At 45.6% G+C, this 27,536-nt stretch overlaps 1 protein-coding gene across 1 annotated transcript in view; it reads right to left on the bottom strand.

Moving 5' to 3' along the window:
- SYNJ2 (synaptojanin 2) overlaps nucleotides 1-27,536 on the bottom strand; it is a 1,190,168-nt gene that overhangs the window by 191,573 nt on the left and 971,059 nt on the right. The window contains exon 22 of the mRNA XM_069607872.1: nucleotides 4,768-4,941. Within this exon, the coding sequence (XP_069463973.1) occupies nucleotides 4,768-4,941 (174 nt within the window). The remainder of the gene's footprint in view (nucleotides 1-4,767; nucleotides 4,942-27,536) is intronic.

Raw genomic sequence — 27,536 nt, 5'->3', positions numbered from 1 at the left:
GAGGAACTCCGTAAAGCTGGACACATTGTAGCTTACATGGGATGCTCAAAAGGACCAGAAAATATAAAATATCAAAACTGGGACCAAGAAACACAATGCTGATGCCATAATCTTATGGGAAGCAAGCATATCCCTTTTAATAAAAATGACTTATCTACTGGGACATAGAGGTTGATTAAATTTGAAGCCAACGAGAAGAGACAAGGACGTAAGCAGGCTTGGGGAAGCCCCATGCTATGTCATACCTGGAAAAGATGGAAACCCAGAAGCAAGCAAGTTTTGAACTTGCTTAAGAACGCAATGCACAACACCTGTGATACGCCAAACACGAATGGAAAGAAAGCAGCAAGGCAGGAGCCTGCGAGAGGGTGGTGGTGAGACCATGAATTTGAAGCCATGATGGATGGTCTATCCACAAACAATCACAGAGACCATCCTAAGAAGCGGGCCAGTCGATGTCAGGTCATCCATTGAAGTACCAGGGCACTAGGGAGAAGAAAGTGAAGGCGGAGAAGGAGATGAGATGAAACCAACAGCGATCTGTGATACGAGGAGAAGTGCCCAACTGAGAAAGCTAACGAGGAAATTCTCTGTCAGGAACGAAGGTAACAGGAAGGAGGGAAAGCACGGGAGGACCCCAGGGAGTGCCTTGCCTCATTGAATAGTATGGAACAAAGTTAAAATGAAAACATGAATGCAAATCCTGTTGATATTAGAGAACAAAAGTGAGACGAAATACTCAGTGAAAATGGAAAAGTAATTAAATCCCTTACACACGAAAAATGCAAATTAAGGGAGAGAAGAAAGTGAGAACTAAAGTCTGAAAGAAATATCCAATTAAACTATATATAAAGAGAAATAGTCTAAGATAAGGGGATATCCAATTGTCCAGGAGGGAAGACCCACCAGAACAATAATACTTTAACAAGGTATACTAACAGCAACAACAAGCGATACAAATGCTATAAGAAAGTCCCAAAGGGGATTCCTAAAGAAAAAGGAAGATTTGATAATGCAGTTGATGAACTAAAGAGACCGACCCACGAAGTCACAAGAGACTATTTGCGAATAAAATACTAATAAACAATGCATATATCGGCACTAGGAGTACCCTCAGAAGAAGGGTGCCATTCTCCTAATTTAAAGGGATAGTCCAGTAAAAATTATTTAGAAAATAGATAGGCAACATTAAAAAAAAATACTAGCACTTTTTTTTTTAAACTTCCTATGTAAAGTTTTGAGCTATTCAAGCTCAAAATTAGCAAAAGCAAGCTCATTTTGTGAAATGGATGCCGGCCTGTGCTGGCTTTTGCGGCACTAATGAAGGAAAAGCCAGCCAGCTGTAGTAAACAAAAGCTACCGCTGGGTGGCTTTTCCTTCATTGGTGCTGTACGCGGAGGACGGGGACCGGAGACCAGAGCAGGAAAGCTGCAGCTGAATCTCGGTAAGTGCTATTTATTTATTTTTAAAAATAAGCACTAGCTGCGGTTTTTTTTTCTAAGTTTTCCGGGGTGGAGGAGCCCGGAAAACTTAGAAATAAAACCGCAGCTTTAAAAACGTTGTATTTATGTTTGCGGTCGCTTTTGAAGCGACCGCAAACAAATACAACGTTGTGTTTGAAAACGCTGCGTTTTTTCTTTCCAAGTTTCTCAGGCTCCTCCGGCTCGGAGGAGCCTGAGAAACTCGGAAAGAAAAACCGCAGCGTTTTCAAACACAACCACGTTGTGTTTCTGCCTGCTGTGGCTATCACTTTGGGTCTCCGGTGCTCCCCTCAGGGGAGTACCGGAGACCCAAAGTGAAAGCCAAGGCGGGCAGAAACACAACGCGGTTGTGTTTACATGCCGCAGTGTTTCTGCCTAAATCTGATTTCCCATTTGGGGCTCTCGGGCTCCCCACGGGGGGCCCGAGAGCCCCAAATGGGAAATGCTAAATGCTGCAGAGTTTCTGCCTAAATCTGCCTTCCCATTTGGGGCTCTCCCCTGGGGGAGCACCGGAGACCCAAAGTGATAGCCACAGCAGGCAGAAACACAACGCTGTTGTGTTTGAAAACGCTGCGGTTTTTCTTTCCGAGTTTCTAAGGCTCCTCCGAGCCGGAGGAGCCTGAGAAACTTGGAAAGAAAAAACACAGCGTTTTCAAACACAATGTTGTATTTATGTTTGCGGTCGCTTCAAAAGCGACCGCAAACATAAATACAACGTTTTTAAAGCTGCAGTTTTATTTCTAAGTTTTCCGGGCTCCTCCAGCCCGGAAAACTTAGAAAAAAAAACCGCAGCTAGTGCTTATTTTTAAACAAAAAATAAATAGCACTTACCGAGATTCAGCTGCAGCTTTCCTGCTCTGGTCTCTGGTCCGCGTCCTCCGAGTCCCGGCACCAATGAAGGAAAAGCCACCCAGCGGTAGCTTTTGTTTACTACAGCTGGCTTTTCCTTCATTAGTGCCGCAAAAGCAAAAGCCAGCACAGGAGGGCCTCCATTTCACAAAATGGATGCGCCCATGTGCTTGCTTTTGCGGATTTTGAGCTTGAATAGCTCAAAATTTTACATAGGAAGTTTAAAAAAAAAGTGCTAGTATTTTTTTTTTTTAATGTTGCCTATCTATTTTTTAAATAACATTTTTTACTGGACTATCCCTTTAAGTTACTTTTCCTAGTGGTAGGGTGAGATAGGGTCATTTTGGACAGAAGTCTCATTTAATTTTGACATTCACGAGTGATGAATGTGCACCGGGGTTGGTAATATAGGCAGGGAACACCCAAAGTGATAGGGAAAGATAGGCCCTTTTCAGTGTATGTAATAAAATACTGTGCATCATGTCATCTGAGAGTCGGTGTCCTCGCTCACGGATGAGTGTTTCAAACCGGCCCAGCTTTCTTGAATTTCCATCTACAAAAATACACTCATTGCAGTACCTCTGCTCCTCTCAGATTCGGCTTTTTCAGGTGCCTTAGTTCCACTGCTCTCGAACTGCTAGACAATTAATGTCTGTACTTGAGGCCTAAGAAAGGACCAAGTTTCCATTCTATCTCTTCTAGTCTTTCGCCACATCCTAAACGTTGGGCCAAGAGACCTCCCAATGAACGTGCCCTCTACAAGTTTTAATAAAATAACGGTCTACAGGTGTATAGTAGAATCGGCTTCTGAATCTAGTTAAACCCTGTACTTTATCTACTGCTGCATTTCATTAGACTCATCTGCCCAGAATTCTTAATTATGTTCTTTACAGATTTTTCCATTGTCTTTTATTATTTTATTTTTTATTATTGACCTCAAAATCAATATAGCATTTTCAAACAAAACTGAAATAAATAGTTTATTTTCAGTTGCACAATACTTTGTGAGGTAAATACAACAGAAAGCAAACATAAAAGCAGGAGCCAAATGTATACCCGTGCAGCCAGCAGATATACATTTCAATGTTGGGGACAAAGGGAGAAAGAGTGAGAGGGAATACAGCCATCGCTTATTCCACTTTTGCACAACATGTTTTTAAGTAGCATCAAACTGCCAATATAAAAATAAAGTGTACTGCTTCCTTAGACCAGTGGTGCTGAATTAATCTTTTCCCTTACCACCAGAAATAAAGTAGTTGAGGTGAAAAGAATATAAGGTGTTAAAACACCTTTTCGAAAGAAGTCTAAATCTCAATAATTGAACTATGGCCAGGGAAGTCACAAATGGATGCTGGCAGCACCATTTTTCTGGGGCATAACAGAAAACAGATGTGAAGTGCAGCCACTTCTTAATCATTCTATCTAGTGTGTAGTACGTGCAGAGTAATGTAATGCACAGCTGCAAATTTAAGATGCTAATAAAATATGTTTAGGCCCAGTTTAGTGAAGATAAATATCTTTTGCTGCTATTTGTACATGCAATTCATCTGTCCTTTCTAGGCGATAGCAACTGAATCAATGGAAGTTGCCTGGATAACATTTTCAATTCGGCCATTGATAGACGATGAGAAAAAGTCTCGGTCGGCAAAATGTGGTGCCCACTCCCCACATCACATCTAGCATGTTTAGAGGTGAGTGACACTGGGAAAACTTCAAAAAGTCACATACTGGCAGCAAAGGCTCACAGGAAACGTATAAAAAAGTGACATACTCCCTTGTTATTTTTTGGTTTGCTTGAAATAACTTTATTCTGCAATTAGCCATAAAAGTAAAAATTCACAAAACATAAATTATAAAAATATATAATACAATCCCTTGTTGTTTTACAAGTCTCTCTCCAAACCCATGCTGTCCCTACGAGGTATTTTAGCAGGTAGTTTAGACCTTTGTTGATCAAGTAGTAATTCAATATAAATCAATATACAGGTTGACTGCATTTCCTCTCTTTCGTTTGCCCCCAGGCAGAGGGCTCAAGTGTCCCCCATGCCAAGCGTGAGAAAGTAATCCAGTCCTGTTTTACTTCTCGGAATTCTGGGAACTGTAGTTTTGTTTTCCCATTTTAAATGCAGTACTATCAGTCACCTCTGGCATGGGGATGGGGAAACCTCATAGCTATGAGTACAGTTGAATTTTCCTCAAAATCACTGACACCAGACCTTGCAGATCTTGACTGACCGATACCTTCTATTTCTATAATCATGGCCGTTTTCTTTCTAGTATGTTCTACATACACTTAAAAGACATCCATTCCTATCGATTTTCATTCTAGTATTCTAATTTAATTACGTTGCCTCTTTAATCACTGATTTGGTTTAAAACAAAATTGAAATTAACATTAAAAAGAAAGATTTTTGAACGTCATAAATGATGTCTTTACCTTTGAAAGAATGTGGTTTCTTTTTCTGCACACGTGGAGACTGGCTGGGTGAGGGTACCACAGAGTCCACGGTAAGAGTTGCCAGTCCCTCCGAGAAATCCTCTGGGCACGCGCCATCCTCCATCACTAAGTGCTGAGGCACAAAGTCATCACAGTCGTCATCCAGGATATCACCTGAAAAGAAGGGGGAGGGGTTCAATGAGTGCTTGAAAAAATAGAATAAACATTAATTATATTGCAATTCTTGTGTGCTAGTTTTCCATCATTGTAAAAAAACGGAATATTTACAAGTACCAAAAAACTGGCCAATGTAGACACTCTGCCACAGGAAGAAAATCACCAAAATGCCGGATTATTAAAAATACATCAGCAAAACAATATATATAAAAGAATCTTGCTGCTAATTTCCCTACATACAGTGTATACTTTTACAACATTTGCAAGAATGAAAAAACACCATGTCGCTCTCGACTCCAGTTTGGGAACAGTGAAACCACTGTCCCTCCTTAGTGCAGAGCTGCACAGTAAATATACTCTCAAATGAGCATACAGAGGTGCAACTTTCTTCCCAGCGTGTGGAGCCTATCAGTTGGCATACTATGAGATCACCTGCGGATCACCTCTCCCACACTACCTCTGAAATAATCACAACACACTTGGTAATAGCTTGTGTAATTTAATGTAATGTTGAATAATTCACTGTCACATGATCAATCCTGGCTTCGTACTATTACAGTGGTTGTGTGTAAGTGGTTGTTTGTAACCGTGGTCAGGCCTATGGTGCTTATATTTGAAACAGTCGTGAAGCAGGGGCGTAGACAGGGTAAGGCCTGAGCGGGCAAGGCCCAACCAAACTCTGTAAAGGCCCACTCAGCAGCACAGTGTGAGCCTTTACAGATGTTAATGTCACTGCAGTGGACCCACCTACATTAGCTTCAGGCCTCACTTGTTAGCCAATCCTGGCTACGCCTCTGTCGTGAAGAGGTTTACTAAACAGTCAGCAGTGATATAAAAAGTATTTATTAAATGATTGTTTAAATATCAAACACTGATGTGCGTCTGGAACAGAAACTGAAGATTGCCAGTGGTGATCAAGAAACCAACAGAACTTGTTCATAGCAGTAACGACGCGTAAGGAAAAGGATGCCTTTTCTTGGGTTGACAGGATTGGTAGCCAGTCTTTTGGATCTTTGTGTTGCTATTTTTAACTTCCAATCTCAACCACTAAGCAGCTCGGCATACATTATAATCAAATGAGGGCAAGTACTTATTTTTAGGAGATTTTAAAGCAATTCACAAAAGTTAGCAAGCGAGGGAATGAACACACCTCTTCCTAATTTCACTGTTGCAAGAGCAGTAGATTCGATGGATTTTGGGAAACAACTCAAAATGATATGCTGTGAAGTGCCTTCCACAACATCGAGAACAAAACAAAAGTCTTTCTTCACGTGCCATAATCATGTGACATAGTCCACAGCAGAGCAGGGCAGGCCATGGACGAAAGACCCAGACAAAGGAGGGGTTTGTGGGAGACAAGTCCCATCAAGGAGACATATCTGGATAAATCGTAAAGCGTGCATACTGCTGAGGCATGTAAAAGCTACACAGTGGAAGTGTAGCTTTTACATGCCTCAGCAGTATGTACGCTTTACGGCACCCAGGGGATGTGTCGGAGAGGCCCATAGCCCAGGCTCAGCATTATGGAGCTGACACAGTAACAAGATCTTAGCAGCTAGTAATTGGATTACGACGCATCCTCGAAGATAGCACTAAGATTTATCCAGATACATCTCCTTGATGGGACTTCTGTGCGCTACGTTGTGTCTATACCCACAAATGTGGTAATGGCACTTGTCTGGCTATTTACTCCAATCCAAGAGTCCATCACGGAAACATGGTCTATGTGAGAAGTCTGTAGTGATTCACAGATTGGAGACCACAAGCTTCTTGGTATTTTCCTCTGGAGCATTGTTGATTCATTCCCAAGTCTGTGAAACCCCCATCAATTTCTATTGGAGAGAGTGAATATTGGAAGACATCTTCCACCATACTGTGTTTTGTACTTGAGGGAAGATTTACACCTCATTGTTTGTCCTGAAGAAGGTCAGAACTACGCCAGGCTGCAACTGAAAGTCATCCTTTATCCGACCGAAACATATGTAGACTTGTTGTCAATAAGCCTGGTTCGCTATTGTACATACATACACACCTATATGGAGATATGGGTGTAATGGTAAAATTGTAAATTGCTGTAAGTAGAAGCACAATAAGGGCTCCACCTTTATGTTGACTCTTTATTTTGTGTACTCTGGTCATTGGATGAGTGAGTGAGAGAATGGGTATGAAAGGTGGAATTAATAAAATGTCAAAACCATGATTTGACTTTATCAGTTGTATGGGCTGTTTTAATATTGTGGCATTGTTCTAAATACATTTATTTTGCTGTTTGAATAATTAATTGTTAAGTGTATCTGTCCAACCTCATTACCTAGGTCCAATTTTGATTATTATTAAGCACCACACCCAGACACCGGAGACCTGGACACTGCTGAGTGAGGTCAAAAGAGAATGGTGCAGTAATGGCACAATGAATGGAAACAAGGAGCAGGCAAAGCCGCTGGAGACTTTCCATGTTGGGAGATGTGCACGAGAAAACAGAGCAAGTAGCAAGTCGAGCCAAGTTTGGAGAAAGTCTCGCTGATGCCCACCAATGTAGCGAGGGAGAACTGCGGAGAAGACCAGTGGGCAGATAATTGATGTCTGAGGCAAACCCGGAGAGTGGAATATGAAAAGAGGATTGACTTGAGAGGCGCTGAACGCTGGGACCTGGAGCGAATGTTTATTGTGCCACTGGCGAACTTAAAAGAAAAGTGGAAGGCTGGGACTCAAAGTACTGTGGCAATAAGACTTATTGCCATTAGCACCCCGGCCCATTAGACCGGGGTACTAATGGCATTTTATTTTCTGTTTTCCCTTTCCATGGTGGCCATCGGGAGCGGACGCGCTGGGAACACAAGTTCGCTCCCAAGACCAGAAGAAAAAAGAAGGTAAGTGGGGTTGGGAGGGCAGAAGGGAGGAGGATGGGGAAAAAAAAAAAACTCAGAGCGGGGATGGCCCCGCTCCGAGTCTCCACACGGTTGGAGATTCGCACGCAGGATAGAAGGTAAGTTGGGTGGGGTGGGAGGAAAAAAAAAATTCTTACCCGACTCCCCGGCGGGGGACGAAGGAAGCCTCCAGCTATGGGGAGGCTCGGAGCAGGGATTGCCCTGTTTCGAGCCTCCTCATTGGCTGAGGGGCTGCCACGCCCCTCGCCGGGAACAGAGTAGCCGGCACGCATGGCGTAAAAGGGAATACCGTGTGGTATGGCTCGCAAATGAGCCAATCACCACACAGTATTCCAGTTGCGCTGCGCGTGCCGGGTGCCAATGTGACTTTGAGCTATCAGAGTGAATAAACGGGGAGGCAAAGTTCCAAACCAGGCTGAGAAAGTAACGGAAAGGAGAAACGTTGCATCCTGCACCTTAAAGTCACAGTCCCCAGGTTCCTTCAGTAGAGAGATGGCAAGGAGAATCACTGGATCCTGGAACTTGACTTCAAAGTTCCTATCATCATCATCTGAGAGAGACTGAATTGGAACGGAGAGAACAGGAGAGCTGCTAGCCAACAAATAGGGATTGGAGTTCCATACCACCCGACAACCTTTCAAATAATAACTTTTTTGAACTCCATTCATGGTCTATTCATATTTTTTTTTTTTTAAATCGCCCAACATACTTATTCAACAGGACTAACCAGGCCTAGCACCATCCTAAAGTTTAGGAGCGCAGGTGGGGAGCGCTGAAGGCCCCTTCTTGGGGAATGCACAGTTCTTGATAAGAATTCTTCTTCTAATTTGTATCCGATTCACTTGAAGTTAAAACAAAATCTCTTTGCTCAGTGTATTTTGCCAAACGCTATCCTAGTTTGAGGCGTCAAATCTATTTCAGACATACTATTTATCATTCGATTTCGTGCATGGAACATTATTAGTGTGGCTAATGGTTTTATATAAACACGTTTCACGTTGCTGATAATCAACGGTGTGAAAACATGACTGTTTCAGATGGAGGAACACGCAGTGATGCACTTCTTTACTCCACCACATCATCTCGTTTTATCACCTGTGTTTATTACAGGGGAATGGTAGCTGATCATATGTTGGGGCCCTGCAAGAACAAAGAGGAATGGAGCTGATACAATGAAGGGCGGATCTCAGAGACTATTGTCTGAGCTCAGGGATACATTTACCTCATTTGCATAAGGTAAGCCCGCATGCAAATGAGGGAACGGCTCACATGGATGTGTGCCGTGCATTCAGAATTCCGAGTAAGGGCCCCTATTATATTATGGCATGCTCACTTCAGCCCGCACAGGTGCTCTTCAAATTATTCACAGGCGTAAGCACATAGGTTACTGCTAGTAATCCCATTTAGAAAGGTCCAGGGGTGGTTGTCCAACCAGAGAGAAAATGACAACTTTCTTACATTACCAACTGATGCCATCTTGGCTGTGCTGTGTTGCATGTGCCTTATTGGCTTCTATTAGTGCAATGAGCTATTCTAGGCTCATTACAGGTAGAAGCTTTTTTCTTGATTTTTTTTTTAAATTCACAACAATATGGATGGTGTACATTGCTCTAACCTCAAGACGTAGCCAACAAGATGCAACTATGGGAGCCACTTTTGTTATTCTTATGGTATTCATTCAGCGCGGACCTAGCTTCGGGAAGCAACTGAGTGCTTTACCGCGTTATCTAACAGTAAAGATATATACAGTGGGACACAGAGGAGGGGTACAGCTGTACAGAGTGGCGGGGAGGACAGGGTGAGGTGTGTCATTCAAATCACGTGCCGCAGGGGTCGGGGGACAACGTGATGGCCTAGGCCTTGGCCTTGTAAAAGATGTCATTTGCCTCCATTGATCAGAATTAGGAAAAAGCCAATATCCTGGTCTGGATGATATCCAGGCATACTTGAGATGGTTAATGCCATTAGCTGTTTGTAACGTTGTGTGTCATTGGTTCACTGGGGCAGCATGACCTCATGACCCCAAGTAACAAGTAGGTTCACTCTATATATGTTGTGTATTCGAGGACCGAGACAGCTAACATTATGTTGTTCCCCTACATCAATATAACTTTGATGGATCACTGACAAAAGAATTTTTATGTAAATTGAATAAATGACTCATTCTAATCTGAAAACAAAGTCTTCAACTTTAGATTTATCATCTGAACCATTACGTTTCTTTCATTTGGAAGCATCTCCCAAACTGTTTTTGCTGGAATGTGCCTTCACATTTCTAATTGACCCCTACTTGAAATGAAAAGTACTGTTAGTACTTCGCACAAAAAGGTACTTTTTAAAGCATAACAATGCCTTAAATTTTAAAAGGTAGTGAAATAAAATGCAATTATTGGGTTCATTCAAGTAAACTATTTATGTATCTCTTACACAGGTGGTACAGACTTGTGGTATAGTGTGCCTTTACATGGTGGATTCATGAAAGAATGGGATTTTGCGTTCGACAAGTAATACCTTCCTGTGTGGTTTGGGCAATTCGTGATGAATTCCCCAGTGAACCCAGACAATACCGTGGATTTATACAGACAATACCTCGACCGCAGCAGTATAATTTGTAGTGTCTTTGCCATTCACTAATTTGAAGTGTCATTTACCAAACTAAATAAAAAATTTAAAAAAAATGTGTTAATCTGAACAGTTAGAAATGTTTTGTAAGTCCACAACACGTCCAAACATCTAAGAGTATCATAAAAGATTGGTGTGCTTTAACAGGTTTACTGGCCTATGGCGCTCCCCTTATCCACATCCATTCCCCCTCTGTTATCAATGGATGATATCTTGTTTAACCAAAAAGAATGAGTGGTAGTTATATTGGTATGTCGCATATTCACTCACTTTGTTCAAAGTAGAATGTTAATTTTGTGTTAATTCAAGGTAAATCATCTAATTTGTAACAATTGTAAGGCAAAAGAGAACCTACCCATTTAAAGAGGAACTTGCTGCCGCCACAGACTGGCAATGTGTATGAGAATCATCCTGCAGCGTGTTAAATTAATTATGGATGGATTGAATCTTATATGCTTATAGACTGATGGACTGATGAGGGGGTCAATCTCATGGGATAATGATCAGCCACCAAGTTAGGGTCATTACACTACAAGGGTCTACAAGGCTATTTGCACATGGTGGCAGTAGCAATACATGTTTGGAGTTTTGGAGGTGAAGTAAAGAGATAGTAAATTAAATGTGGTTTTATTTTGTAGTAATTATACATGGTTGTCTTCATAGGTTAAGCATTTTAACTACAACTTGGTTGTACAGAAGCAGGTTTGACATGAGCATGCATTAGGTACAGGGTTGGATTGGGACAAGAAATCGGCCTGGTCACCCAAAAAAAAGTGGCCCACCCCTCGTCTCAAAAGCATGGCCCACCCCTCGCCTCACGACCCTTGACCTCTGATGACATCACCGGACGTGATGTCATTTGACCCCACCCCAAAGTGACATCCCGGTAAATGATGAAACACGACCTTTCACCCCTTGACAAAACAGGAAGTGGCATCAAATAGTATTGTTCCTAAGTACACTAAATTACTATGAATCCAAGCAGACGTCCAAGGCAAAATGATAATATGTTATTGTATAGCACTTACGCTTAAGCCCTTTTTTATAGAACAAATAAGCATACAATATCACCCAACCTGTGTTGGTACTCATTTATGGACCTAAGAAGGATGAAAGGCTTTTTGAAAAAATAAATAAAGAAAAAGTAATTTGAAAAAAAAGAATATTTTTTTTTCAAATTTTATTTTCCTCCAAACCGGCCCAGGCATGGCCAGAAACCGGCCCCCACTCCCCATGGACGATTTCGGCCCGGCCACGGGCCGAAAGGCCGAGGGATCAATCCGACCCTGATAAGGTATCATGTAAGAGTAAATGGTTTCTCTTTAGAGAAGTGAAAGCATTTTCAAGCGTTTTGAAATGTTTTAGCTTTCTCTTTCGTGTGTTAAATCGTATTTTGCATTTTAAAAAAAGGTGCTCAGAGAAAGGAAGTTTCTTGTTGAAAGAAATCTTGCCTGGGTAGTGCATTATTGTTTCCTTGCTTCTGAAGACAGAATGTTCAGAATGCAGTCAATACTTAAGCAATAAGCCCCGAGCTAGGGGGGCTTTATTAATTCAGTTAATGCCCCAGAGCCCATAGGTACAGCCCAAGCAAAGTGAGGCCCTTCTCCATTTCCATGGTGGCCATTCATAAATTAATACAACAAAACCAAGATGGCCACCAGGGAAAGGGGGAAGGAACTACATGTAGTCCCTTCCCCCTTTCCCTGGTGGCCATCCACACTACTGCGGGGATGCGCTGGCCTCGGACCAGGCAACACAAGGTCAGTGGGACAGGGGTGGGAGCAGAGAAATTTGGGTAAATGGGGGAGGGAAGGGAGAGGGAGCAGGGGAGCACTTGCCAGAGCAACTGGAGATGGAAGATGGCTGCCTACCGCACAGAGGAGGCATGGAGCGGCAGGATTACCATATGGTAATGCCCCCACTCCGATTCTCCTCGTTGGCTGGGGGAACTAGACCACACCCTGCCGGGGACTAATAGTAGTTATTGAGTGCACCCAAAATATTCTGATTGGCGGGGAGGAAGTCATTAATGATCTCAATGTACTAATAATAATTATGCCGTTTGTTTTATTCTCTGGGTAGCTCTCCATTTAGAGTAGTTTTTTTTACCAGCAGCTTCTCTTGCTGGATTAATAAATAACAAAACTAAAAAGGTTAGACTTTCCTTTACTCGTCGACTTTGGTTTTGTTTTTTTAAATTTACATGGTAAAATATATATTATGGTCTACATCCTCTTAGCCAGCATTACAGTGTCCCACATTTTGATCTTTAATATCAAATTGAACATGCAGAGAAGCGGACACATCTATAGCTACATCTCACCCTCTTTGACACGCTGGTGGTTTCCCAGACTTCTTAGTTCTGTGGAACCCTTTGCTGGGGAAGCCTTATTTTTTCCCAGCTTGCTCGGGCCCCTAAACATGATTGTTTGCTCTTCTTGATATTTAAATATCGGTTGTGAGCTTGTGTTCACCAATGCTCTCATGGTTTGCTTTAATTGTTCTGAATCCCTTTCTGAATTTCTCAGTGTCATCCATCAATATTAACAGAAAAACTAATATTGATTGAGCAGCTTCAACCATGGGTGCAGAGGCAGCACGTGCATGTAGAGGGGCATGTTGTGCATCCACAGAAGGTCCATTTAATGTCTTCTTGACGAGGTATCTTTCTCTCAACATATTTGGGAAATGGAAGGCGGCCATTTCATTTGGAGATGTATCTGAAAAGAATAGGTTTGGACATTCTAAAGATACCCTTGGTTTACATTGGGAATTTGTTTTCTCTCATCCATTACGTTGGAGCCATGGAACAAGACGACATACCTAAATGTCGATAATCTGCACCTTGAGCTAAAGGCAGAGCCTTAACATTAATCAGGGTGTCATGTTCTACTGACATTTGTTTTTTTGTTTATTTACATTATTCAATGTTATGTTAGATTGCTCTTTTAAAGAAGACCCGGAATTGAAAGCAAAGTTACCATAATTCATTAGAATTTTCTGAGATGTAATACAATGTCAATCAGATCCTTATGAAAGATTATTGTGGAAAACTGTTCTACAAATAGCTGACAATTTTTACCATATTTTATTTTAACAGGCGTATTTACAAAAGAGTGAATAACGGCAATTGCTTGTATTTTTATTTTTAAAACAACTTTTTATTGAGTTTTGCACACCAACAACAGTCACATTACAGGTTGCAGCAAAAATCTTCCACATTAAGACATCAACACCAGTATCCCTGACCCAAGACCCACTCTCCTCCTCCCCCTCCCTTTCTCCACCCCCACATCTCCTACCTCTTCCCACTCATTCCCATTTTCCCCAAACATGTTCATGTTTTTGTGGACGCCCCCTATACGTATACACAACTTGATCCCAATGTTTAATAATGTCCATCCCTGTTCTCCAGGCTCCATATGTTGGGTTCTCTGGGCGCATCCACTTTTCTGCAATTGCCACAAATGCCTGCATTTGATTGGTCTCTTGTACCAAAGTCTTTAGATTATCATTATTGGTCTTTATTATCTAGTGAAATACCAGCTTCCACAGCGGCTATGTTCGATCCCCCACAAGCCAATCTATTTAAAGGGACGTTGATCATTGTTATCTCTCACAGTGGAGGTCAGAGGGGCAATGCGTTCTTGAATAGGATGGAAAACGTCATCTTCCTCACCCTGGCAATTGTCGAGAGCAATATCATTCGGAGGAGGAAAGTTGGCATATTTAACTGCCATCCTCTAAAGGCTGCCTGGAGGATCTTCTGGCACTTCCCGTTGTTTAGAAGATAACAAGGTACATCTCGGAGAGGAGCGTCCTGCAATGCGAATTGTACTATTCACTACTTGATTTGACCAATTTCATTCGATCATTAGCCACTTAATTTTGTGGATCGCATCTGATCGTTTTGAATCTTAATGTCCACATTCCAGTGTCCACAATTTGGCTCTCCCAAGATGTGGAGAGACATTTATCCCAGAATGAGTCAAAGATAGTCCATTTCTACCTCTTACACTAGCCATTCTTAGTTGCGTCTTGCCATGATCGGATAAAGAGAAGTGGTCTTGGGTCGTCTGGAATCTCCAGGTGCATTAGTACGTAAGTATCTGAGGGCATTTTAAAACAACTAAACCCTGGATTAGTTAGTAAAGCGCAGATAATATGTGCAAACTGTACAGTTTCTACAGTGTAGTGGGGGCAACCGAAATCAAGAAAGATTAGGCCAAAATAAGGCAATTAAGGGAGGGTGCAAAAAAACTGAAGAAGCAGGATATGAAACTTCTTTATACACACAATTCAAACCACAAATTCCAAAACCTCAAAGGTTCCCACACATCCCCTGCGTGCTTGTGCTGGTTAGGATTTACCATTTTAACAAGCCTAATATAGCATTACTGACAGCTCACGGTTGCTAAGGACATATGAAAACAACTTTGCAATGTATAAGCTTGTTTAAAATAACAGTGTCCATTTTTTGCAGAATGGCTATCTTCGTCTCATTCCAAATAGCAACGATCTCATAGTACTTATAAGCCAAATGCCCAACGCTAATCTGTCAGCATTTCTGCAAACACAGATATAAAGTTGATATATATCTGTACTCTCTGCTCTTCTCCACTGTGCCATGCAATGCAGGACTCAACGGGCGGAGGCTGGATACTGAACTGTGGCAAAAACTGGCTTGAAAAGTGGATCTGCTCCCCTCCAGTTTTCACCACCACAATTCTGAGCTGGGTGGAAGGATTGGAGGTGTGCTCACGCACTTTACACCTGCAATAGCTCGTCAAATCTTTTGTTCTGGGAACAAGGTGTGCACCAGTGTCACTAGGAGGATATCTTAAAAAGTCGGACACTTTTCTTCTTATTTACTAAAGTCTTGTTGAGCCCTCAGTATTACAAACGTGTGTAATAATGTTATCACGCCTCAAAGGTGCCATATTCTCACTCCTTTAACATGCAACAGAAGAGCTATGCAAAGGAGAATGCCCCAGGGCTTGTCCTGAATTAATGATGGTCACTAGGGCCATTGTCAGGCTGTAAATCAGGCACATGCAAAGGCGAGTCTTCGATGGCCCGGCTGCCCCATTCGTAGTTTAACCGTATATGATGATTTTAAGAAAAGTGTTGCTCCTCCACGGTACAGCATTTTTCTGTGTGTGCATGCACCTCAGACTCGGGCCCAGATACTGCAACACCTAGGCCTGAATCTGAAGCCCAGCAAACGTGCCGTATTAATCTGACATTCCCCCGCCTAAAAAATCCTCTGCAATTCTGAGGGTGGTGAAAGGAATGGAGGGGGCGCGGCCATAGCAGATGCATTAAAAAGGTGTTTGGAGAAGGGACGCTGAAAGGTTAACATGTGCACTTAAACCGCCATGACATCGAAGCCACATTTCTATCTTACCATGAGTGTTGCCGAGCCTAGAGCTCTTTCGTTATACATGCGTCACCCTGATCAAAAGAAACCTTTGTTTCTAAGGCGCATCTCGAGAATCCATCAGCTTTCATTATTCTGTTCTGGCTTATTTATTTATGAATCTGCTGTAATTGCAGTCACGTTCTGTGCAATCAGCTTCATAGGGACCACTCTGCCATCTTGTGGCCAATTTCTGGCTTGGTTTTTGAGGCAAGAAAAGTTGCGTCTCCAACATAACACTTTCCAATGAACGCGCCCCTCAGTCACTATCCACTTGGGGCCTTCATTAGACCCTCTAGCTCAGGGCTGAGAGTGTGCAAGGTAAGAATACTGGGGCAGCACCTCTGTGCACACATGGCTGTTGGCAAGAGAGTTGTCAAGCTGTAAAAGAAGGCATTCACTCGTCGTATTAGAGTGGCGGATTATAATCAAATCCACCAGGTTCGGATTTAAATTGAGGGCCTGATTCTAAACTTGTGGAAATTGTACTGTGGAAAGCCGACATTCGCCCCTCTAGTTTTCAGCACTTCCATGCTGAGGTGGGTGGAAGCACAGCCATTCTCAGGTGGGTGGAAGGACTGGAGGGGAGCCATCATGTTTTCCAGCAGCAAAAGCCAGTGCTGGTCATTGGGCCGGCTCTCGGCAGATCCGAGTTCCGGCACCAGATGTGTAGCCGGATCTCGGGATCCGGCCAGAGACAGCCGCCCAAGCCCATGAACCGCCCTGGAAAAAATAAATAAGAAAAAAAAAAAACGGCAGCATTGCCGTTTACCGCGGCTTTGGCACTGATGTGTAATGCACAATGCTCACTACATGTACAACTGAAAGGAATCCGTTCTACATGTAGCGAGCATTGTGCTTTACACGCCAGAGCCGCGTAAAAGGCAATGCTGCCCTCTCTGGCGTTTTTTTTTTTGGCACAACAAAGGGGGCCTGGCCTAACTGCAGGCGTCCTGCTGGCCCATTAGGCCACGCCCCCCTGAAGAGCCCCGGCTCAATGGGCTACTGGCACCCCTGTCAGGCAGCCTTTTGTAGTGATCAACACCCTCTCCCCAGGGGAGAGGGTGTTGATCTCTGCATTTATTTTCTATTGGGTTGCCTGGCAGGGGACAGCGCCTCGCCTATTCAGCCTTAATGGTGGCGCTTCCCCTCGGCAGCTGGGGAGGGGCAGCGTCGCCATTAAGGTTGAAGGGGTGAGGCTGCTGGAAGCTGAGGCCGTTTTCCTGAAGACTGAAACTCACGGAGTTTCAGTCTTCAGGAAAACGGCCTCACGTTTCTCTCCACAATGGTGGCACCGGCCCACGGGCATCTCCTGCTTAAAGGTATGCCTGCGGCGCCACCATTATGGCTGAAAGGCATTTTTTTCTGGAGCCTGAAGCTTTCGCACACGAGCGAGAGCTTCAGGCTACGGAAAAAAATCCTTTTCTTGTAGTGGCCGGGGCTGGCAGGGGATATTAGTGGGCCCCACAGGGCCCCGCCTCAGATTGAAAATTCGGAGACTGCCGGGGCTAGGCCCCGTCCCACTTAAAGCCCTGGCCGGTGGTAAAAGGCAATGTTGCCTTTGTGGGCCCTTTTTTTTCTTTTTTTTTTTTTTTTTTTTTAAGTATTTATCTGATCGGATGGCCACTACCAACCACGCCCCCTCTTCCCCCAACTCCTCCACCACCCGCACTTGTGGGATCCCCCACCACATTTTTTCCATTTCCACCACTGGCAAAAGCTGCTAAAAATCTGTCGTCGTGGGGGCAGCGTGTCCAGCCGTATCGAGTCCAGCCGCATTTTCTAAAAGTCTGCCACTTTTCTGATTCATGAAAGTGCTCTTTAGCTTTCAGTAAATTACAAACGTGGAGCTGCAGTCTGGGAAATGATTTGAATATGAAAGAAAAACACGTGCAGTAGATGTTAGTGGCACTACCTGCCCTGCATTCCTGACGGTCACCATGGCCATTGCAGGCCATAAATCGGGCCCAGGCAAAAGTCCAGGCTTTGATGCCAAGCCACCAAATTCTTTCTTCAACCGAATATGGTGCTTTTAAGAAAAAGTGTTCTTCCTCTGTGGAATGAAACTTTTCTATTTTTGCATTCACTTTACAATGGGGCCCACAAAAGTATCGTTCCAACAAGGAATAACACTTCAAATATTGCATGCATCCCTGACTCAGGCTCTTGGAGTTTGTGACTCATAGGTTCAGCAATGATGCGCCACCACCTCACCTGTCACGAGCCCAACAACCAGCCGCTTCTGTGGTACAATCTTTCTCCCAGCATGACAATATGAGCACTTTGGCATATCATATGCCTGTTTGGCAAACCGGTACTATTTAGTTTAAGCTGCCAAATAAAGCCACCAACCAAACAATACCAAATATGTTACTAATTGCATTCAAAATAAAGTGATGAGTAAGGTAGGGATGCATATATCAATCTTTTAACTGCCATGGGTCCCCCTCCCCCCCTAGTGCCAAGGCCTTTTTTGGTGATTTTGGTATATCGCCATACAATGCCTTCTAACGTTTTCTCTTTCATTAACCCCTTAAGTGCCAAGGACGAGGGATCTCGTCCTTGGCAACAGGGAGGTAATCCCAAGAACGAAATACCTCATCCTTGGCACTTTTATGAATGGCACTATGATTGAATTTCTAAAATTGATTTAAAGCAGGTATTCACTGTGTAATTAGATCAACCTCAAAACCTTTATTGATGTTAATTTGTTGCACGTAAATGTGCACAACCATCGTAGCATTCAGGGGTGCAGGCATACCGCTATTAAGCAAGGATTACAAGCAGTGGTGGACTGGGAACCAAAAGAGGTCCTGGAAACAATTTTCAAAGTAGCCCCATATTCCAAACGTTCAGCAAGCTCAACCCGTTTCCGATGAGAACATTTAGAAATAACATAGGATACCACACACAAGAGGTCCAGGATGCAGAGGCCTACCGGGAAATCTCCAGAGTTCCCTACAGGACAGTCCATCCCTGCATAGAAGGGATGTGTACCTTAGCAATCCCCAAATAAGCACCGAAAACTGAAAAGTAGCAGCTTAATTACCAATGAGGAAGAACAAATAATCCATGACCATAAACAAGCATCTGATTGGTGAGACGTCAGTGTGATGCCTGCAGAACCGGGTCGGATACATCCTGGTAGGTTGGACTGTGCATCCCGGGCTTTAACAGGTCATGTTGAGGGTGTGGATGCGCACTTCAAGGCGCATCACAATTCACCCCGAGATAAGCTTCTACCGTAGGCACCCATTCAGCTCTTTCTGGTCAGAAGCACATGGGGCAGGGAAAGTGCAATGATGCCAGGGTACTTTTTTAGACTCCCGATACCATTCCCCCGCCCCAAGTAGAAACACTTATGCTTGGCACAATCGGGCACATTCATGCTTTACAAAGGTGGAAAAGTAAAAGACTGCATCTGCAGCAAAGGGCAATTTAATGCCAGTGGACGCAGATGTGATCCCTGCCCTCATGTGGGTGGGAACCTTCATGGGCAACACACCCATTACTTAAGTAAACCTAGAGGTGCTTGCTGGCGGCCCCTTGCGCCGGAAGTCAGCCCCTCCTACTCCTCGCACGCTGTTTGTGAGTTAGTGATTTACAAGTTGAGTTTATATTCTATGACAAGACTGGAGGCAAGCATTTTGCTTCAACTTCAATTTATTACTCTTCAGCAGTTTCAACAAAAACTCAAGAAAACTCTGAAAAGTGTCCATAACAAACTTTTCTTTTCTGAAACTACAAATCCCAAAGTCTCTTTATTCCAGTCCTGCACAGCCCAGCTATGACACACATCCTGTCCATGGTCTCCTCCTCTTCTTTTACTGCTCTTCAGCAGATAAGTGCTATTTTATCACCTCTCCATGTAATGCATTTGGTTAGCTAAATATGTATAGTTAGGAGGGGAAATACGAGTAGGAACGTTATGTAGGGAAGCATAACTGCATGAATATGTGATTATTCGTAGAATATTAAGAAAGAACGTTATGCATGTGAGCATCAGGTGTATTTAGTATCTTAGGATCAGGCGTTGCGCGGCTGCAGCAGTTAGCATAGCCGCGATTGCAAGGTAAGTACCGCTGCAGCCTCCCCGCGAGGCGGTTGGCCCGTGCCGTATTACCAGCATACCAGGGGCTTAGCCTGGCCTCCTGGAGCAGCCTCGCACTCTTCCCCCCACCCTTGTGAGGGCGGAGCTAGAGCATTCAGAGCGCTCCGGCCTCCACCCTCGGGGAGGTGGAGCCGGAGCGCTGATCTGACGTTGCATTAAAGGATAGTTCCGGGACTTTTTTTTTATTGTCCCTACGGTTCGGCCATGTGTTTTTAAGCATAACTCGGTAGATCGTAGAAAACTTTCCTATGGACCTTACCCGACTTTTCGTCCATTATCACACTCGAAATCAGCCGCCATTTTCTGATAATCCTATCATTGCCCCCCATCGACCTGGCTCACCTGCTTTTGCGGCACTAAATCAAATCCCCCGCCCCTGAGCCTGACATCAGCAGACGCGTACCGCCCATTTCCCAACGCCAAAGCACGTTTCGTGTCAACAATCGCTGCGCTTCAGCTAATGAAGTGTCGCCATGGAAATGGCAGGACGCCTCTTTCCTCAATAAGTATAAACACACCGTTTCACAACACACAGCAGCAGATTTTCGATTCCTTTACTCTCTCTGTGTTACTTTGAGTATTCTGTGACTCGTTTCTGTGCTCTGGTCAGCTACCTTCGCCGCTTCTAGGCCTTGTGAACACCTGTACCATCTCTGTAAATTATTTTACTTTCTTTATCACACAATGGCTACAATAATGCCGTGTATGTACGAGCCCGAGTACACCGAGGAAGAACTACTGGAAAGGCAAGCACGCGAAAACGATGGGGATTCGGACGGCAGTTGGGAGGACCAGTCAACGGATGAAGAGCCTGGACCATGTCGCATGGACGGCGTCTCCACCTGGTGCACGTGCAATCGGTGCGAGCTAATGCCAACTGAGGAGGAGAACTGCTGCTGCCGTGAAAATTCCGGGTGCTTGGCCTACATTTCGGAAGGCGAGCCAAGTCCGCAATGCATCACCGAGCTGCCAGAGTTCAGGGAAGCCTGCCTCTCACGGACCGTGTTGAGGATGATGATGGTGCTTATGCACGAACTTCGCGGCACTGTTCGTCCGCGTAATCCGAGTAACGAGTGAGTATACTCTGGTTGTGATGTCAGTGATGCCACTACTATGTCATGGTCGTCTCCCACATATAAAATTACATCTACATATCATTCGAATGCATGTAAATTGGTTCCATATTGTGCATTTTCTAGATAGAATTTTTTTCAAAGCAGAATGACATTTTTTACCTGAATCGACAGTGATAAGAAAGTTTGGTCATTTTAATACAGTTCGCATCTTTCTTTTTCACAGGTGGTACAGGCTGGTGGCCTATCGTTGCTTCACTTGGTGGCTTCACGGGAGGCTCGGACACTGCGTTCGGAGAGTAATACCTGCCTGTGCGGTACTTGCCATTAGACAACATTTCCCCAGCGACAGTGGACAATACCGCAGATTTTCCCTGGATGTGCTGCAACCGGAACTTTACAATGTGTAATGTTTATTATTACACCACATGTCTCCGGCCAGCATCCTCCCTCACGCTGGCCGCCCACCTTCAATCCACAGAACCGTTGAACCCATATGCAGCAGACATACATATGTTATTTTGCGGGTTGGCATCAAGCCTAGGCATCCAGGGTCTCCAGGGTGAACTGCACCCATATATTCTCCTGGGACGGTGAGGTATTTATAAACTCACCCCCCTGCCTTCCATGTACTAGATCCTGCAGCCTGCATCTTACATGCAGTTAGATGGCCTCTCCTTGGTGAGGCCCTGTGGCAAACGAGTCTTGTCTGCACGACCACCGCCCCAATCCGCCCCCGCCCTATCAAAGGCAGTTCGCACCGGGGTACTTGTGCTGGCAAGTGGAGCGGTCAGGGAGCGACAAAGGCCAAGAGGTGCCAAAGACCATGTACACTTCAAAGTGGTCTATGGAGCATGGGTTGTTGTTCCCATGTCTACCTCCAGACTCCGTGTCTCCTGCCAAGCATCCCCCCTCACGCTGGGCGGCCCCCTGCAAACCACATAAGTGTGTCTCCATTCACAAGTCTCCCTGTGTCTTGTCTGCACGACCACCGCCCCAATCCACCCCCCGCCCTATCAAAGGCAGTTCGCACCGGGGTACTTGTGCTGCCAAGTGGAGCTGTCAGGGAGCGATAAAGGCCAAGAGGTGCCAAAGACCATGTACACTTCAAAGTGGTCTATGGAGCATGGGTTGTTGTTCCCATGTCTACCTCCAGACCCCGTGTCTCCTGCCAAGCATCCCCCCTCACGCTGGGCGGCCCCCTGCAAACCGCATAATGCCACGACATATACACGTCATTCATTCACAAACACACCCCTGTTTCGAATTCTTTATAACCCACTTCATATTTCTAATGAGAACTTCTTTGCGCTTTGCTAGTCAACCCGTGAAGGTGCTGGTTATCTGCTCTTCGTCTCTGTGAACTTCCGTGACCACTTCGAGGAAACTCGTCAGTTTGCAACCTGTGAACTGCTCCCTGTTCTACGACAAGAAACTACTCTGATCCCGGAATCTAACTGTTTGTTCGTCAAGGTAAGGCCATGTACCATAATCATTTTGCGTCCAATTTCTTTTCGTTCAAGACAGTACATGCAAGGAACTAGTCACATGTTCTGAGTCTAGTCAAATTATCTTTCTATTTTTTTAAAGTTATTCAAATACTTATCCGCATGTGAATAACGTGTATTGTTCCAAGAACCAAAACGAACCTTGCATTGAACCTTTTATGTGTCATTTAATTTTTTAACACATTGGTATTCATAGAGAATTGTTGATCTTTACTTTTCAGAACTTTCCACAATGCCTGCCTGTTCCATTGGCGGTTGCCCTTTGAAGACCCATAATAAATCTGAAGGTACTATAATGCATGTTTTCCCTAAGACAATAGATCAGATAAGAGAATGGGTCCGATTTTGCTGATATCCACCGTCTGAGCTTGAAAGTAGAGTCCTAGAAGTCTTTGCGGACAAGAGGGGTGATCGATACCGCATCTGCAGCAGGCACTTTAGCTCAGACATGTACTCCACATCAATGCTAATAAAGAAGAACACACCGCGAGCGAGGCGAAAATTGCTCTCAACCGCTATTCCCACTCTATTCGTCCACATCCCTCCACTGGTGAGTCAAGTTTACGTATTTATCTCTCGGCCTTGCGGTAGTGTGTAGCATTAGCTAACAATCATTTCCCCATTTATGTATCCACTCAATATGAAGGCGGAAGATTTTCCATCCGTGTCTTTATTGCAGTCATCAGCCACTTCAAGCGCCTATCGGGTAATCTTACTTGGCTATTCTGCCACTGACTTCTTTTAGGCATGTAAATCAATAGTTTTAATTGATCGTGTAATTATTTTACCTAATGGTACACCCTTGTACTCGTCCTCTAGTCTTTGTTTTCAGTTATAAGAACAAGTTACTTTCTTACCTGGTAACGTTCTTTCGATGGGATGGTCCGACGACGTATTCCATATCTATGACATGTCATCACCACAGCTGTGCTGCTTCGGAAACTTTTTCGGCGTCTGCGTCGATGACGTCGATGCGCCATCGTCGAGGACCTCCTCCGACGTCCGACGTCATCCGATGTGATAAGTAGGACGCACGACGCCCATAGCCTCAGTTGCAGTTTTTTCCCCCAGAACGTGTGACATAAGTCAACTGCCAGTCAGACACAAAGCCTTGCGGAACGTAAGCTGCAATCACAAAAGAAATTCTGCAGCGGGGAAGGCAGGGCGGGAGCGATATGGAATACGTCGTCGGACCATCCCATCGAAAGAACGTTACCAGGTAAGAAAGTAACTTGTTCTTCGAGGGGATTGGGTCCTCCGACGTATTCCATATCTATGACAGACTCCCAAAGCAGTACCAAAAGCAAGGAGGAGGGAAAGAATTTATAATCAAAATTTAGAATAGCCAATCAAATAGCAGAGCAAAGGACCGCCTTGCCAAAGGCCAGATCCTGTGCTCGGATGGAATCGAGGGAATAGTGACGTACAAATGTATGTACTGAAGCCCAGGTGGCTGCATCACAGATGTTGCGAATAGGAACACCCCTCTGCAGGGCAGTAGACGCAGCCATACCCCTGGTAGAATGGGCCCGCAAGCCAGCCGGTGGGTCCTTACCCGCCAAGCGGTAGCACTCTGAGGTGGCCAAAATAATCCAGCGAGACAAAGTCTGTTTCGTCACAGCTTGTCCCAAACGCTTCCCAGCGTAACCAATAAAGAGTTGATCATCCACTCTGACCCGGGACATGCGTGAAACATAAAAGCTCAAAGCTCTCCTAGGATCAAGCCTATGGAGCCTCTCCTCTTCCTTACCAGGATGCGGAGGAGGATAGAATGCCGGAAGAACAACCGTCTGGGCCAAATGAAATTCCGTCACTACCTTCGGAAGAAAAGAAGGACGAACTCTAAGGACAACCCTGTCCTTGTGAAATACAGTGAAGGGAGGCTTAACTGAAAGTGCCTGTAACTCACTCACTCTGCGAGCGGAAGTAACCGCAACTAAAAACACAGTTTTCAGAGTTAACAGCCTCAAAGGGCAAGAATGTAAAGGCTCAAACGGAGCACCCATAAGAAACTTAAGAACAAGGTTTAAATCCCAACCGGGCACCAGGAAAGGTGACGGAGGGAACACATTAGTGAGCCCTTTCAGGAACTGTGAAATCAAAGGGATCTTAAAGTAAGAACATTCTTCAGACGAGCGCTTAAAGATGGACAGCGCCGCCAGGTAACCCTTAACGGTACCCACTTGCAAGCCCCTGTGGGCCAAAGAAAGTAAAAAGAACAGAACCATGGGGATGTCACATGCAAAAGGATCCACATTCTGAACTCTGCACCAGTCGCAGAACTTACGCCAACGGCAACGGTACAGAGACTTTGTTGCTGGCCTTCGGGCCGAAAGCAACACCTCCATCACGTCCTCAGGGAGGTCCCAATCCTTATACCTCAACCTTTCAGAAGCCAAGCGTGAAGGTTGAGGGATCTGACCTCTGGATGGAGAACCTGACCCCCCTTCCGTGAGAGCAGATCGTCTCGGTAGGGAAGACGACGTGGAGGGCAGATGGATAAGTCGAGAAGGTCCGGGTACCACGTCCTCCGAGCCCACGCCGGGGCAATGAGGATCATCCGGGAACCGAACTTCCGTAACCTCCGCAGCACTTGCGGGATGACGGGGACTGGAGGAAACGCGTACAGCAGCGGGAATGACCACTCCACCACGAACGCGTCTCCTAAGGCTCCTTTTGGTGGAAATTACCGCAAGCAAAACCTTTCGCACTTCCGGTTGACACTGGAGGCGAAGAGATCCACTTGAGGGGTCCCCCAAAGGGCGAAGATCTCCAGGAGAATCTCCTGAGCCACCTCCCACTCGTGAGAGATCGCGCTCTGCCTGTTCAGAGCGTCCGCCGTCACGTTTTCGGCTCCGGCTAGATGAACTGCGGAGATCGAAACTTCCTGCTGGATGGCCCAGAACTCGAGCTGCATCGCCTCCCTGCACAGAGGAAGTGACCCTGCCCCCCCCTTTTTGTTGAGGTAGTGCATGGCCACTGTGTTGTCCGTCAGGATCAGGACATTCTTCCCTCGCACAGACGGCAGAAAAGCCTTCAGGGCTAGCCTGACGGCCCTCAGCTCCAACAGATTGATATGGAGTCTGGACTCCGACGGAGACCAACGACCGCTGACTGTCAGCCCGTTGGCATGAGCTCCCCATCCCGTGAGGGATGCATCCGTCACGATCGTCACCTCCGGCCAGGGAAGCCAAAATGGAGCCCCCTTCATCAAGTTGCCTTCGACGGCCCACCACAGAAGGTCCCGGGCGACCGAGGACGGCACCTGAATCGAGTCCGACATCCTGCCGGAGGACTGCGACCATTGCGTCTTGAATGCCCACTGCAAAGATCTCATCCGCAGGCGAGCCTCTGGCACCAGAAGAATGCAGGATGCCATGAGGCCGAGCAACCTCAAGAACTCGAACGCTGGGAGCGTCTGGGCATGCTGAAACTTGTGCACCATCTGCTGAATGTGAAGAGCCCTCACCTGGGGAGGAAAACACTGCCCCAGGGAAGTGTCGAGCACTGCTCCGATGTACTGGAGCCGCTGTGTTGGCGTCAAATGGGACTTCTTTAAATTGAGGGAGAAGCCCAGCCTGTGAAGGGAGCGACAGGTGACCGATAGATGATCCAGGACTTGCTCGTGAGAGCTCCCCCTGATCAACCAATCGTCCAGGTAGGGGTAGACGTGAATCCCCCCTTGCCCGAGATGCGCTGCCACCACCACCATGAGCTTGGTGAAAACCCTCGGGGCGGAGGTCAATCCGAACGGCAGGACCCGAAACTGAAAGTGCGAGTCGCCAACCGCGAACCTCAGGTACTTCTTGTGCTTGGGATGGATCGGCACATGGAAGTAAGCATCCTTGAGGTCGAGTGACACCAACCAGTCCTGAAGCTGAAGGGCCTGGAGGACTTGAGAGAGAGTAACCATCTTGAACTTGTCCTTCCTGAGGAGTTTGTTCAAACCGCGCAAGTCCATGATGGGTCTCAATCCCCTGTCTTTCTTCGAAATCAAAAAATAAGGGGAATACCATCCCTTGTTCCTCTCCGCTACAGGCACCAGTTCTATGGCGCCTTTCTCCAGCAGGGCTTGAATTTCCTGCGCAAGGAGCGGATCCGGACTCTGCAAAGAGAGGATCCCCGGTGGATTGTCGCGAGGCCTGTGCCGAAAAGGAAGACAGTAGCCGTGGGTTATGATCTCCAGAACCCACACATCTGAAGTAATGGCTTGCCACTCTACAAGATGCTGCGCCAGCCTTCCCCCAACCGGCGAACCATGGGACATGGCCTCACGACAGAGTGGGAGCGGCTGCGGCGTTACCTGAGGGCAAAGAGGCAACTGCCCGAGCGGCCTTGGCACCACCGGTACCCTGTCGTCCACCTCTGGTACCCCTGTGTTGGCCTCTTTGACTGCCAGCTCCTCTCGCTTTACTGAAGGATGAGTAATAGCGAAAGGAACCACCCCTCCACTGCTGTCCCCTAGGACGAAAAGGCGGAGGTTGGCGAACTGCAGCGCCCAACGACTTCGCTGCAGCTTTTGAGGTCTGCAACCTCTCAAGGCTCTCGTCAGCCTTGCTGCCAAAAAGGTGTTCACCGTCAAAGGGCATGTTTAGGAGCCGGGACTGCACATCAGGCGCAAACCCGACTTCCGCAACCACGCAAACCTGCGTATCACGGTGCTTGCCGCCATGGACCTACTGACGCATTCAGCTAAGTCCAAACCCGACTGAACGGACTCACACATGGCATCCTTACCATCCTGGACCATAGCAAGGAAACCATCCCGTTCATCCCCTTCGGGAACATGTTCAGCCGCTAACACAACACAGTTCCACAGAGTGTGCGTGAAACGTGACAAGGCACAAATGGAGTTGGCCGCCTGAAGCGCCATACCACCAGAAGAAAACACTTTCTTCGCCCAGCCATCAAAACGTTTGTCGTCCCTATCAGGAGGGATGGTAGGGTACGACGCCTGCTTCGCCGGGGCCA

This window comes from Ambystoma mexicanum, chromosome 4q (assembly GCF_040938575.1).
Source record: "Ambystoma mexicanum isolate Mex_15411 chromosome 4q, UKY_AmexF1_1, whole genome shotgun sequence".
Classification (NCBI taxonomy): Eukaryota; Metazoa; Chordata; class Amphibia; order Caudata; family Ambystomatidae; genus Ambystoma; species Ambystoma mexicanum.
Note: the sequence above shows the minus strand (reverse complement) of the source record. Positions and strands in the feature narration are given on the sequence as shown.